The following is a 13,896-nucleotide window of genomic DNA, read 5'->3' as shown; positions in this document are numbered from 1 at the left end:
AAACAGGGCAGGATCGGGGGGGGGGGGGGAGATCAAAGGAAGAAAAACACCACATTGCAACGCACACATGGTTGTGACTCGCGGCTTTATTTCACGTTTTCTTTTTTTCCTTTTTTCCTATAAAACTCCTCCATAAATCTCACAAGTTCAACCAAAACAAACAAAAAAGGAGCATAAAATTCAGGACAGAAAAAACGATCCCATAACTTATTACAAACATGTAAACCCCCCTTTCCTCCCCCAGTCCCCCCCTTTTTTTCCTTAGGCTTCCTCTTTTTTTTTTAAACCACAGGCCTGGGGAGGGGCAAGGAGGGGGGCAGCTTTCGCAAACCCCCTCCCCTCGAAATGGCGTCGAACATCTTTCTAATACACTGGCCAGGTATTTAATACCTTTGCTTCCAGCGGAACGGAGCCGGTGACGAAAGGATGAACCCATCCTACCCCACCCCACCCCGCACGAGAGAAGATTTTAAAGTATTCGGTCACCACCTCCTAAGAGTGCAAACTTTTTTTCTTCAAGGCCTTAAAGGTCCTGGAGCTCCAGGACTGCCGACCGACTGCCCCTCCTTCCAATCAACACCTACTGAAACTTAACGAGTTAAGAGACTCGTTACGAGACTCACATCATGCATACTTTTTTTTGCAAGAAAAAGGGGCGTTTCGCAAAATACTGCAACCTGTACATGCCATAATACACACATTAAAAAACATGGGTGAAACTGTGGAGCGGCTCACAACGGCCCGTTTTGTGAGGACTTGGACGAACCTCTTTGGGTTTAATGTCTCGCCAGGGAATCCCCACCCACCAGCAACGTTAAGGACTAGCAACCTGGCTGAGTTTTAAAAGAAGGAGGGGGGAAGTCTCAAGACACTCAGAAAGACAGGGAAGTTTATTCCTCCCCATTTGTGGATGGATGAAATGCTGGACCCAAAGAATGGAAGCAAAGAGGAACCTGCTGGTTTTTGTTTTAACCGCGCATGAGATTTTTATGGCAGGTCTGGCCAAAACCCATTCAAATCCTATTATAAATCGGCCACCTTAGGCATCTCTTCTCCCGCTGGGTCGCGCACGGAGTCGGGTTGAAAGACACAGAACTGGAAACGGACTGGAAAAGAACTTTTGAGGCCGGAGGTCCGGGAAAGAAGCGGGGCTTGGTTTAAAGTCTAGGAGAAAACCAATGGGTTTTCCCCAGCCAGTTCCCCCAATGCGGCCAAGCCCCGATGGCTTAAGATGGGGCAGAGGAGCTTGGAGGGTGCTGCTCCATTTGGCTCGGGCCCCTGTCGATGCCCTTCCTGGAATCCATGGCCGGGAAGGCAGCTTCCCACCAGAGGCCAAAAAGACAGATGGTGTGGCCAGGGAAATTCCAGCAAAATGAAGGTAAAGCCGGGAGAAAGGGAACTCATGGGTGGGTGGGTGGAGGAATATGGGAGAAGTTAAAACAAAAATCCCCCTACACAGTACCGACTTTCGGGTAATATTTTCCTCTCGGCAACAAAAATGATGTTCGCTGGGCACAGTGGACGATCCCTCTGGGTGCTTCCCCAAGAGGCAGCCTGATTCCTTCCAGGTCTTAGTTTTTAACTCTGTCCTGTCTATTCTGATGGCGTTGTGGGTTTGGGGTTTTATTTTACTGGTCCTGGATGAGAGCTGGGAAAAAGGGTTACAGAGAGGGTGCCCCTCAGCAAACGAAGCCCTGCCGTTGCCAGGCCTGGTTTGGCCTGGCTTTGGTTGCCTGAGGCCAAGAGGAGTGGGAAAGTCCTGTCCGGATCCCAGCGGCAAAAGGGGAGGGGGTGTTTTGGCCACCGTACTTTAGGGGGCTATTTGCCCCATAAGGGAGGAAATCACCTCCCTTCCAAGTGGCGCTTGCCAAACGAAAAGAGAGGCTCACCCCTGTAAGCGGCTAGTCCACGGTTCTTTTTAACCTGCCCCCCCATCTGTATACTGCTTTGTTAAATCTTTAGCGTCACACAGACAGCTGGGAAATCACTAGGGATTGTAACGGACGGGCTCAGGCGGGAGCCCCTGCTCGCCTCTGTGCGCGAGTAAAACGGAAAGAACGCAGGGGGGATGCCAAACGGCATTCCACTTTCTATGCCAACTTCTTCCACTTTCTTAAAACAACATTATTGCTTTTTTTAAAAATCCCCCCCCTCACGTCCCGCAATTTCCCCTTTCTAAAAACACCACCAGCATCCAAAAACCCCGAGGCGGGAGGAGACATGGCAGGGGTTTCCAAAATGTCACAACTACTCGAGAGGCATCGGTTTACTCCCGGACTCACACTCCTTCTTCCTCTTGGGCCCGAATCCTCTCCCCCCCCCAAAACCCCTTGGTAGAACTAAAATCACAGCTACTGAACAGCATGGAGTCAAGATATACAAGGAAGGGGAGATAATGCAAGAGAAAAAAAGAGGACGGCCGTCGTTTCTGCCGAGTTCTAAACCCCAACGGGCATGTGTGGAGGAGAATAAAATACACCACGGCTCGAGGCGGAAGATAAACCTGGACTGGCCCAACCGATTCCTGCAAAACAGAACTGCACCTCTCTTCGGAGATCGTGGGGGGGGGGCAACAACAAGGAGGATTCACAAGCACAGCATCGAACCCAGGAAAGGCTCTACAGCCAGAAGAAAAAAGACAAGACCGCGAGGAAGGCGGAGGGATTTTTTTTGGGGGGGGAGCGTGATCAAAGGTGGCGTTTGGGGTCCCAGCCCCACCAGGAAGCTTCTAACGCCTCTTAAGTTGAACACATAACAGAAAAGTGGGCGGGGAACCAGAAGCTGAGAGTTTGGTGGCCAGGAAGGGAATTTGTGTATGTTGCCACATTGGCTTTCAAAATCCGCAAGGGTACACCCTTCTTGACCCCTTGCGTTTGGTCCCCCACCCCCAAAAAAGAAAAGGGTGGGGTACAGAAGGGGACAGGAGCGGGACGTAGCCGCTTCCAAGGTTGTCTTTAGAGAGCACGCCCTCGAGATCCGAACTCGGCACAGAGGAAAAGCAGCCCCAGGCCAGCCAGACCAAACTAGTGCCAGGAAAAGGCCGCCCAGCAGCTTCAAGGACACTCTGCCCCATGCTTTCCCCCCACTGGGGTGGCGTGCTCTCCCCTTGAAGGTTTCACTGCCCCGAAGCATCGGGGCCAAGCGATAAGAGATCCCGGTGTCACAAGACGTGGGCCCGGGAAATTGGCACTGCGGGCGGAGAGAGAGACCCAAGGTAAACAACCTCTGGACAGGTGGGGAGGGGGGTTGGAGCCGGGGGGGCGAGCAGGCAAGAGGGGGAAGAGGGCTCAGGAGGGAATTCTGAGATCAACCTGACCCCAATCTGGACAAGCCAATGGCCATACAGGTCTCTCTTTCGTCATAACACGGGCAGGATCAAATCAGAGGGGAGGGATCCAGAACTCCGTGCTTCCTATTACTAAAATAAAATCTCCCAAACAAGACCCCGGAGAAGCCAGAGAGCTCTGAGCCCCTGGCTTTGGGGGATCCCGAGAAAATGCCATCAAAACCCCAAACCATGCCACCACCCCTAAAACACACAAACACGACCCAGCAATCCGGGAATATTTCACAAGGGTTTCTCCAAACAACCCTGCTGAACACTGGTATTTTTTTTCTTTAGCTTTTTTTTTAAACAAATGTGAAAGGACTGGATTAAAAACACCACAAAAAATACTAAAACCGGGGAACGGGAAGGTGGGAAGACTTTCTACTTGTATTAAATTAAACTTTCAGGCCTTCCCTTCCCCATAATCATCTGCTCAAACGCACCCAAGACATCAAGCAAGACAAGCACGGAATATTGACAAATATTCCAATAAGTGTCGCAGAGAAACAACCAGCTTGGGAGTTCGTGTTTCTCTTAGTGGGTTTTTTTTCCTTTTGTTCCTTTCTCCTTTATAAACAAAAAGACGACGAAAAAGCCACGATACAAAATAAGTCTCCGTGATTTAGCCGGTCTGTTCCTCGCTAAGCTGCTAGGACTAGAGCAAAGCAAAGCGATTTTTTTGGGGGGGGTTAGGGAGGTTCTCAGCAAGAACATCAAGACGGTCTTGCGATTTGGCAAAAAGGCGGATCTGAACACTGACGATGGAAGAGATTTTTGTAAAAAAAAGACAGCCACTACAGACCAGTCCATTATCGGAGGATACTGACCCAGCTTTCAAGAGCTAAAAAACTGTCCCAAGAATATTTTGAACAACAACAAAAGAGAAACAAGTCAAAACCTTCTAACCCTTTCCATTCAGCCACTTTTGCTATTTCTCCCCACCCCCCCTTTAAAATACTAACACCCCATTCCCACCTCCCCAAAACACAAGACACCCCTCTGAGACTTCGAGACCCAATGAGGCCCTTCTTACACCATACATATATATAATATATATAGATAGATATAAAATAGACAGCGTAGAACCATGTAGTCCTTACAGTTAAGAGTAGATTTTTTTAAAAAAATGAGAAAAAGGAAGCCATGGCTTGGGGGGGAACAGATCCAAGGGTGCAAGTGCCAGAAAGCCAGGGAGGCTCCTTTTGAGGAGAGCGCAAATGTTCCCGGAAAACCTCTCCAGCCCCCGAAGGAGCAGGTTCGAGTCTCGCATGGCGCCACTGGCTGAAATGTAGAAGGTTCAGGGTCTGGAAAGGTTCAGAAGCTACACAACCAACCCCCGTGGCAAAGGGGCACTCGGAGGCGTGTCTGAACCACGGCGCCACTCAAATCGGGGCTGATGTCTCTGGGTCAGTTCCGGGATTCGGTTGCCCTGATCTGGAGCAAGGGAGGGGGAAACGTCTCTTCCCGTAGCCGTCGGGGATGCGAAAGGGAAGGAGCCGGGAGAAACACTGAGGGTCCAAGCAGTCGGGTCGCAACGGCAAGTCCGGCGGGGAAAAGGATGGTCGGATTCAGCCTATGCTGAAATGTCTCAAAACACCCACAGGTTCTGAAAGTCTGTTTCTGAAAATTTTAGCTGATGTAAAAAAAAGACGAAGACGAGACCCACGAAGGCCATTGCCGGGGGGGGGGGGGAACGAGGATCCGAGCCCCCGCGGCGGCTCTACCAGTTCTGAGCGAGCTTGAGGACGCGAGGACAGGAGCCAGAGAGGACCGGGGCTCAGCCGGGGACCGAGGAAAGAAGTGCAGCCGGCAGGCGTGTGGTCCGGGATCCCTAGAACGTAGCCGTAACCCCTAAGGCAGTGTTTCAGGCAAGTCAGGGCAGGGCGGGGGTAAGGCAGAGGCCGAGGTCCGTTTTCCTGGTACCAAACAGAGTGGGATCCTGGGAATTTTTATTTACTTTCCTCCTCTTTTTTTTTCCTTCTTCCTAAAACCAAAAAAAGAAAAAGAGAGAGAGAGAAAGAGAGAGAGAGAGAGAAAGAGAGGGAGAAAGAGAGAGAGAGAAGGAAGGGTTCTCCATCCCGCGGGCCCGAGGTCACGTGGCCACAGCTTCCAGATAACTCTGCAGCTTACGGACGGTAGTCTCGTCCAAAGAGAAGAGGTCAAAGTCAAAGGTGGTGTTGGTGACGTTGAAATGGCCGGTTTCCTCGATGAGGTTGACGATCTAGGCCGGGGGAGATGGGAAAGACCCGCCTGAGACAGGAGTCCCTCTGTGTGGACTGCCAGACCATCCCACAGCAGCAGGCTGACAGGGTTGGTTCCTTCCTTCCTTAATTAATTAATTCCTTCTACTCATCAGCAGATCCTTCCTTCCATCATTAATTCCTTCCTTCCTTCCACCCATCAGCAGATCCTTCCTTCCTTCCATCATTAATTCCTTCCTTCCTTCTATCCCTCATCAGCTCCTTCCTTCCTTCCATTGATCATTAATTCCTCCCATTCTTCCTTCTACCCATCATCAGCTCCTTCCTTCCTTCTACCCATCAGCACATCGTTCCTTGCTTGTTTCCATCATCAGATTCTTCCTTTCATCAACAGCTCTTTCCTTCCTTCCTAAATTTCGGCTTCCAGTTCCCTGGGGCAAAATCTTGTACTCTTTCTGAGGAACCTTCTCCCCAAGTTAGACCCTTGGCCAATTTCTGCCTGCCAGCCCCTGGCCCTCCAGGATTTTGGCCAAGGCTAATCCCTAGCTCGGCCTGGAGATGCTGAGCACGGAAACAGCAGCTTCCTCTGTGGGGCCTCAGACCTTCCACAGATCCGACACAAGCCAATGGGGTCCCCCCCCACAGAAGTCCTACGAAGATCTGAATAAGGCCTGAGGCTTTTGTAAACATCCTACTCGCCACTCAGAAGCAGCGCGTTACCAGTAACGCTGTAATTCCCAACAAAGGAAGGTGTTTGCTTGGTATCACAGCCCACGTTTCCAAGCTACCAAGGCTCTAACAACAGTAACACAACTCTACTGAAAGGGAACAAACTGCTCTATAAAAATAGCCTTGTTTTATAAACAATCCGGTAAATGCATAAACAGACTTCCCTTATTTCTGCCCTGGGTGAAGAATGCAGAAGTGCATCTTTGGGGCAAGGCGAAGCTTCCCTTAGATTTCCACCTTACACACACACACACACACAAAAAGATACCAAGCGACCCCTTGTTTTACCTGCTGAAGCACGTTGCGTTCCCTTAAAGCCATCAGCCTCCGGTGGAGTTCCACTAGCTCGTCCGTGTAGGCCTTGGGGAAAAACAGGAAGAAACTGGTGAAGAGCCAACCTCTCTGCCTTGAGGTTTATGAAACCGGGAACAGCAAACAACGGAGGGGGCTCTGCGGGGAGAGGGGACTTCTGGGGAGCCTACGGCAGAGGCTGACAAACAGGCCAGCAGGGCGAGGAGGGCCCGAAAGACGGCTTGAGGAAGGGGGTGGAGGCCAGGGTTTGCCCTCCAGCCACCTCCTTGGCTCACGGGTGCAAGAGAGAACAGGCAAGCCCCAAAGGGAGGGCGTGGATTTCTGGCCCAGGGAGCAAAACGTCACAGCCAAAAATTAAAAATCAAAGTGGAAATGCAGTCTTTAAGAAAATGAAGCAGGGTCTGGGCCTCGTGCTGGCCCCAGATTCTGGCCTCGAGGAAGGGCAAGACCAGGGAGCCAGTCCCGGTCGGAAGAGGCCCTCCCGGAGGCGAGGCGCTCCTCCAGGCAGTTTTTCCCTCGGCTCCCCGAAAGGCCATTCCTTTCTGTCTGTCTGTCCCTGCCTCCCTCGCGATGCCTAAACAGCTCGTCCACCACGGAGGTACCTTATCGTAGGTTCCTTTCTTCAGAATCTTTTCCGGCTTGGTGCACGGCTCCGGGCTTTTCCGCCCTGGGACCTGGAAGCAGGGGGAAAGGGTCTCTTGATACACAGACACACCCCCCAAACTGGTTCAAAGGGAGGGAGGGAACGAAAAACCCTCCAGTCCAAGCTGGAAGGGGGTGAATGGCCACCCCAGAGAGTCGGCCAGGAGGAAGCAAAAGAAACACCTCATTGAGAGCCTCTCCTGGGCCTGAAATTACGGTTTTTGGAAACCCCCTTTCATGGGGTCCCTCAACTCAAGAAGGTTTGACCACAAGAGCCCTTTCTTTTTCAACAGGACTCTTGAACCGTTTGTCCTGGTTTGTCTGAGAGGTTTCTAGCCTGTGGAAGGAGCCTGCCCCATCCAGAGTACCGGGAAACCCACACAACCATTTACCTTGTTATTAGGAAGGGACAGTTTCTGGCTGGGAGGAGTCTCACGACTCGGAAGGCAGGAGTCGGTGCTGTTATCGCTGTCGCTGTCGCTGTGGCTGAGCCTGGTGGGGCAGAGAATCAGGAGGGTAAAATGAGGAAAGGGATCTTAAGACCCAGGTTCCCCAAAGCATTAAGCCCTGGGCCAGGAGGAAAGAATCTCTGTCTAACGGAGAAGAGGGGAAAAGGATGTCTAAGGGAAAGAATCTCTAAGGGAGAGAAGCAAGGCTGCCCCCACCTGGCGTCTCGGCTGACGGGGGTGGCCTTGATGGCCGTTTCCTCCCCGGAGGAGCTGTCGTCATCATCCGACTCTTCCGACTGCAGATCCTCCACCATGGAACGCAGGGGCCCTGAAAAGTCAAGACCCGGAGAAAGGCAGATTTTACAAACGGGTTGGTGACCGAGACAATTTAGGTATGGCCGCAAGCAGGGGAGAGTCAGGACAGTCCCCTGCCCAGTTTCTCTCCGGCCCCCGAACAGTTGGTGCCTGAGGGTCGCTGTTCTGTCCTGAACCTGAGCTCCCTTGGAACATTTAGATCAAGAAAGAGAATTCTCACAGAGTCCGGTGAGACCGTATTACCCTCTCGGTTACCCCAGAAGGCTTTCTAGACTTGGAAACAGCAACAGTGAGGGTGCCGCCACCCGCCCGCCAATCCCCACTGGCGACAGACTAAACCCGAGAGGGTTGTGGGCCGAAGGGACGCCAAGACTCACGTGGGGGTCTCCAAACAGCAACGCACCTTGGCTGTGGTTCTGGGACGGCTCGAAATCAGAGTCGGAGCTGGAGTCGGAGCTGGAGCTTGAGTTAGAGGGGCTGGACGGGGCGGACTTCAGGCCCCACAAAAAATGGGAGAGGGAGAAAGAAAGGAAGAGAAAGACAACATTCATTGCCATGGTATGTATGTCAGAGAGAGAGAGAGAGAGAGAGAGACTTTTTGTTCCTGCTCTTCTGAATCAGCACAAGCAAGAAAAGCCCCTCACCTCTGATTTCAGAGAGGCTTCTTCTTCCGAATTGGACTCCTCCGCCACAGACACCTCCAGAGGCTTCTTGATGGCCTTGGCCTCGGGTTCTGGCTTCACCTTTTCGGCTTTGGGGCCGAGTTTCTCCTTGGCCAGCTTCTTCTCGGCGTACGAGGCAGTCCGGGGGGAGGTGGCCGGGAGGCCCCCGCTTGCCTTGGCCGCCTTGGAGCTGCTCTTCTTGGGCTTCTTGGCGCTGAGCTTGGGCGACTCCACCGCCGGGGGCCTCTTGCCGGCCGGCTTCCCTTCTGGCCCTGGGGGGCCACCACCGCCTTTCGGGGACATGTTCTCTACTTTGGGCTCCTTGACGGCCAGCTTTGGCTCTTTGAAGGCGGCCTTCGGGAGCGGCTTCTCCTCTTTGGGTGGCTTGTTCTCTGCTGGTTTCCTGGAGGAGTCCTTGATGGCCTTACCTGGCTCTCGCTCGAGGTCTCGGGAAGAAGCTTTGCTCTCAGAGTCCTTCCTGGGCCGCTCGCGATGCTCCCGAGTGACCTTGTGTGGCTTGGAGGCCTTGCTTCCATCCTTGCCAGCCTCCTACATGAAAACAAAATAGGGGGAACGTGAGCAACAGCCATCTTGCGTTATTGTTATTTTACGTCCGTCCGACTCTCTGTAACCGTTTGATCTTGCTGCAGCCTCTGGCTTGTGCAACAAACAAAACAGATATAGGCTTTAAACGAACTTTTTATTCCTTTGTTTCTTTTTTTCAAACGTGAAGACACAAGGTGAGACAGAACACCACTGAAAACGGCCTGCTAAAAACAGCACCAACGGTAGTATTTAAACCACAATGAACCAAATGGCTCCTTCTCAATTGCGAATTTTAGAAACCCATTACAACCACCAATCAAAGGAAAACAGCACACACACAATGCCATGCTCCACGCTTAAAAGCTTCTTCCTTGTTGCCAGTCGTTTAAACGAATTAGTTAAATACATCAAGTCCTGTAGAGAGGTCAAACCACTAGTACAGCAACATCCAAGGAAAGCTGGCAGACCTCAATGGGAAACGGCAGCTTCTGCAGCCCCCCCCCCACACTCACACACCATATCCAGGGGACTTACCTTTGACCCATGTGATGGTTTGGTCTTCTTGGGATCCGAAAAGGCGGAGAGCGGGATTGTGGGTAGCATGGGGTAGTCGGGACTGGGCCTAGAAACGGTCTCTGCGCCTTCTGGCATCACCATCACCTAAGAAGGAGTGTGGTGTTAGCAGTGGAAATTCAGGAGATTGGGTGATTGCAGTGATCGGCAAAAAAAATCAGGTGAACAGAAAACAAAAAACACGCTGATCACCACAATCGCCCAATCTCCTGAAAAGGACAAAAGCTGATCCCACAGCTATACATACTCAACTATCCAAACAAACTGCACCAGAGTGCAGACAGAGTTCTGACTCCCATCCTCTGAAGAGGCCGGCCACAGAGACTGGCGAAACATTAGGAAGGACCGCCTTCAGAACACTGCCAAAAAGCCCAAAAAACCTACAACCACCATCAGAACCCGGCCGTGAGACCCTTCGAGAATACGAAGGAAAGAGTTCTTTTAAAAAATCTTAATTTTAGCACAGCAGAGCTGGAAGAGACCCTCTGAATTATGGAGCCCTGCCCCTCAAACAGGCCCAGAGGGGAATCAAGCTGCCAGCCTTTGGCTCCACAGCCAGAGAGACTTCCGCCCCTGAGCTATCCCTCGCCTTTTCCTGTTTTTGATTCACTCTCCATCTAGTGTCTTATACATGGTGGCGCTGCGGGCTAAACCGCAGAAGCCTGTGCTGCAGGGTCAGAAGACCAGCAGTCGTAAGATCGAATCCACGCGACGGAGTGAGCTCCCGTCACTTGTTCCAGCTCCCGCCAACCTAGTGGTTCGAAAGCATGCAAATGCAAGTAGATAAATAGGGACCACCTCGGTGGGAAGGTAACAGCGTTCCGTGTCTAAGTCGCACTGGCCATGTGACCATGGAAGATTGTCTTCGGACAAAACGCTGGCTCTATGGCTTGGAAACGGGGATGAGCACCGCCCCCTAAAGTCGAACACGACTGGACAAAAATTGTCAAGGGGAACCTTTACCTTTACCTTACTCCTCTTAAGCTTTAACAAATCCAGGAAATTGAAGTATCTCTTGATCAGGGTGTGTGTGTGTGTGTGTGTGTCTTACTCTAAGTAAGAGCAAGAACCGAATGTCCTTGCAGAATTTCTGAGCACGGCCACCCCATTTTCCATGAAAGGCGCGGGGAGCCATGCGTCTTGGCCACTTACCCCTCCCGCCTTGATGAGTTTCCGCCGGAAATCCTTGGTGGGATTGTTAAAGGTCAGCTTCTCGCAGCGCAGGTGGTTGACGGGCGGGTTACCCTCCAGGTTTAGGAAGAGGTCGTAAGTAAAGCAGACTCTCTTGGGCTCCTCCTGAAGAGCAAAGAACGAGCCAAGTGGCAAAGACGCTTTGGCAGGACATCCTCATTGGGATGGAATTGGGGGGGGGGAATGAACCATACCTTGTTTTTGAAGTGGACTTCGATGGGCATAATGAAGCCAGCGTACCCAGACTCCTCCACTTTATAGGGAGGCTCCTTGCAGACTTCGGGGGGTGGGGTGGGGGTGGAAATGGAAAGAAAAGCAGAAAACAGAAACAGCCTTAAATTCTAAGCACTTTCAGACCACGTAAGAAACAGGCATACAAGCGAGGGAGAACAAAGAAAGAGACTGGATAGTCCCTTGCTCCTTCTATCTGGCTCTGAAGTTTTTTTTAACAGCACTGTGGGGAAAAGAGGGGGCTTGATCCAGCACCAGGCTTCTCCTCATGTTTTCACGGTGAGGAGCCACCTATCTGCCCACAGAGGAGCTCAGGGGCTATCCTTTTCTGCGCCCGGCGCAACCAGGTGGGCTCACCTCGCTTCGGTTTTGGGAAACTCTGGTGCAGCCGAAAGACCACCCTCTCCACGAAGTGCTGGATCTCAAACTGCTCGGGGCCTCGCACAAACACCATCCAGTCGTGGGTGAAGCCCTCGGTGGTGGGCTTCTTGCGCAGCTGGGCCCGGTGCCCCAGTTCCAGCTTCACCTGGACGATGCACTAAGGGGTGGGGTGGGGGGAGAAAGGAGGCAAGGGAGCAAGGAGAGCCAAGGGAAGAAAATGAGCCTTAAAAAGCACTCATCGGGAGGATGAGACCACCGCCCTCCTGGTGCAGTATACCCGGTCGGGTCCACTCGGCTTAAGTATTTCGCTTGATCCCCTCGGTCTACCGCCAGATGGGGGTGAGAAAGCCACGGGCTCCCATGGGGCGCTCCAGAGGTCACTGGTTTGGGTCTCTCTCTCCCTTCTTGACTCCTAGGGCCAGCGCGGTTAGAGGTCCAGAAGGGTGAGAGAGACCCAAAGAGCCACTGGTGACTCCCACCTGTGGCTTTTCAGCTGAGGCTCAGGAGGACCCTTTACGGCGCCAACATAGAACTGCCCCAAAAGAAGCATGCAGCCAAGAACAATAAACAGAAAAATCCATGGATGTGTTTTGTGCGCTTCTCTCAGAGAGATAGAGAGAGAGAGAGAGAGACATGGCCTGAAGCCTCCTTGTGCTATGATGCAGCGGGATGGCAAATTACTGCATGTTATTCTCCAGATATAAAAGATGCAGGCAGATGGGCATTGTAATCACAAGTGGGTGTGGTTCATGATCCAGGCAGATGGGCATTGCAGTTGTGAGTAGGTGTGGTTCATGATCCAGGCAGATGGGCATTGTAGTCGCAAGCCTCTGGAAGGCATCAAGTCACCTCCTCCTCTCAGAATGGCCCACCCACTGCCTGGAAGCTCCTCCCCTCTGCAAGACACACCCCTGGCAAAAGGGACCCGCCCCCTTTCTCCCTCAATGGAAGGGGAGAAAGCAACTCCTCACCCCCACCTTCCAGGGCTGGGAAGAAGACCCCTCCCCACAGAAAGGGGGCATGGAGAGCAGAAAGAGTCACATGCTACCCTAACCCAAATATGCCCGCCCACTATTTAAATCAGGGGGAGGGAGCAGAGGCACAAGGGACAGCAGAGAAGTTAGGAAAGGAAAATCCAGGCCCCACCCTCCTGCAGGAAGCCCCGCCCCCACCACGGGTGGGCGTGGCCCTTCCTAGAGCCCCACCCCCTCGCCGCGAAAGAGGGGCGTGGCCCTTCCATCCTTCTCCAAGAGGATTCGTAGCCCCGCCCGGACACTCAGGCCACGCCCCCTCTGATAGGCGGGTGGGCGTGGCTCGGCGCGCGTTCCAAGAGAGCCAAGTCCCGCCCCCCTCGGCGGGAAGCCCCGCCCCGCCCTCCTCCTCCTCCTCCTCCCCTCACCTGGTTGTCCATGGTTGGGCCCGCCCGCCTCGTTTTTTCCCCGCTCTCGCTCTGGCGGGCCCTGCTCGCCCTAAGGCCGCGGAGGAGTTTCGGGCCTGCTCGGGCTCCCCCTCAGGGCCGCCCAGGGGGCCGCTGGTGCTGCTTCTCCTGCGGCCGCCGCCCCCGCCCCCTCATGGCTCGGGGCCCGCCTGGCTCCTCCGCGGAGGCGACCCGGCCCCCCTCCGAGTCTCCCTTTCGCTTCGCCGCCTCACCGGAAGCGGAAGTGGGGCCCCTCCTTCCACTCCTCTCGGTCGCCCTCTCGTCGTCCGAACGGGAGGGAGGCAGGGAGGCCGGCGATCGGACGGACGGGCGGGCGGAGCGTCCAATAGGGGCGCCCCAGGCGGCGGCGGCTCCGCCAATGGCCGCGGCAGGTGGGCGGGACGACTGCTGCGGCTGGCGAAGGGAGACGAAGGGCCAATGAGGGAGAAAAGGCTGGACGGGGCCGCGTTGCCAGGGTGACGGGAGTGCGCGCGCGAGGGAGCCGGCGCGCCTGCGCGGGCCGCCCGTTCACAGTCGCTCAAAGGGAACGTAGGGGGGAATGGGCGCGCTAGTCCTCAGTGAGGCGCGAATTGCCTTTCTGGACTAGAACTCCCAGAATGCACCCCCGAACATGTCTAGTAATACATCCTGTTTAGCTATTTAATACAATTTGTTGGCCCCTTTTCTTACCTCAAAAACAAAAATCTATCGAGATATGCTCAGAGGCACTGTTGTATTATATTACAGTAACTGATAATGGCAGAGTTTCATTCCATGTCACCCATTGCAAATGCAGGACATCATGCAGGGAAAAGGTTCTAGAATAAAAGTTCCCAGAGACCTCTGTGTGTATGTGTGTGGTAAACCACAATCCCCATTCTCCACATCTTTCCCAAACTCACATTGACACCAGGGGCTG

The 13,896-nt window shown here is 53.3% G+C and overlaps 1 protein-coding gene across 2 annotated transcripts; it reads right to left on the bottom strand.

The window, feature by feature from the left end:
- Window positions 1-66: 66 nt before the first annotated feature.
- Window positions 67-13,268, bottom strand: MLLT1 (MLLT1 super elongation complex subunit). Of its 2 annotated transcripts, none has more exons than XR_013538150.1 (12): window positions 12,960-13,268; window positions 11,537-11,717; window positions 11,143-11,225; window positions 10,910-11,053; window positions 9,719-9,844; window positions 8,621-9,187; window positions 8,354-8,467; window positions 7,878-7,989; window positions 7,605-7,704; window positions 7,173-7,244; window positions 6,547-6,618; window positions 67-5,549 (listed from the first exon to the last, which is right to left on the bottom strand). XR_013538150.1 is itself a non-coding variant. In XM_020780851.3 (12 exons), exons 1-12 carry the CDS (start codon window positions 12,969-12,971, stop codon window positions 5,421-5,423), a joined length of 1,686 nt encoding a protein of 561 aa, XP_020636510.3. In that variant the 5' UTR covers window positions 12,972-13,267; the 3' UTR covers window positions 67-5,420. The 2 variants fall into 2 exon arrangements, 1 of the variants encoding a protein (XP_020636510.3); XM_020780851.3 differs by having other exon boundaries at window positions 8,380-8,467; window positions 12,960-13,267.
- Window positions 13,269-13,896: the final 628 nt, after the last annotated feature.

Source organism: Pogona vitticeps, chromosome 7 (assembly GCF_051106095.1).
Source record: "Pogona vitticeps strain Pit_001003342236 chromosome 7, PviZW2.1, whole genome shotgun sequence".
NCBI classification, from domain to species: domain Eukaryota; kingdom Metazoa; phylum Chordata; class Lepidosauria; order Squamata; family Agamidae; genus Pogona; species Pogona vitticeps.
This window is presented reverse-complemented; position numbering and strand designations above follow the sequence as displayed.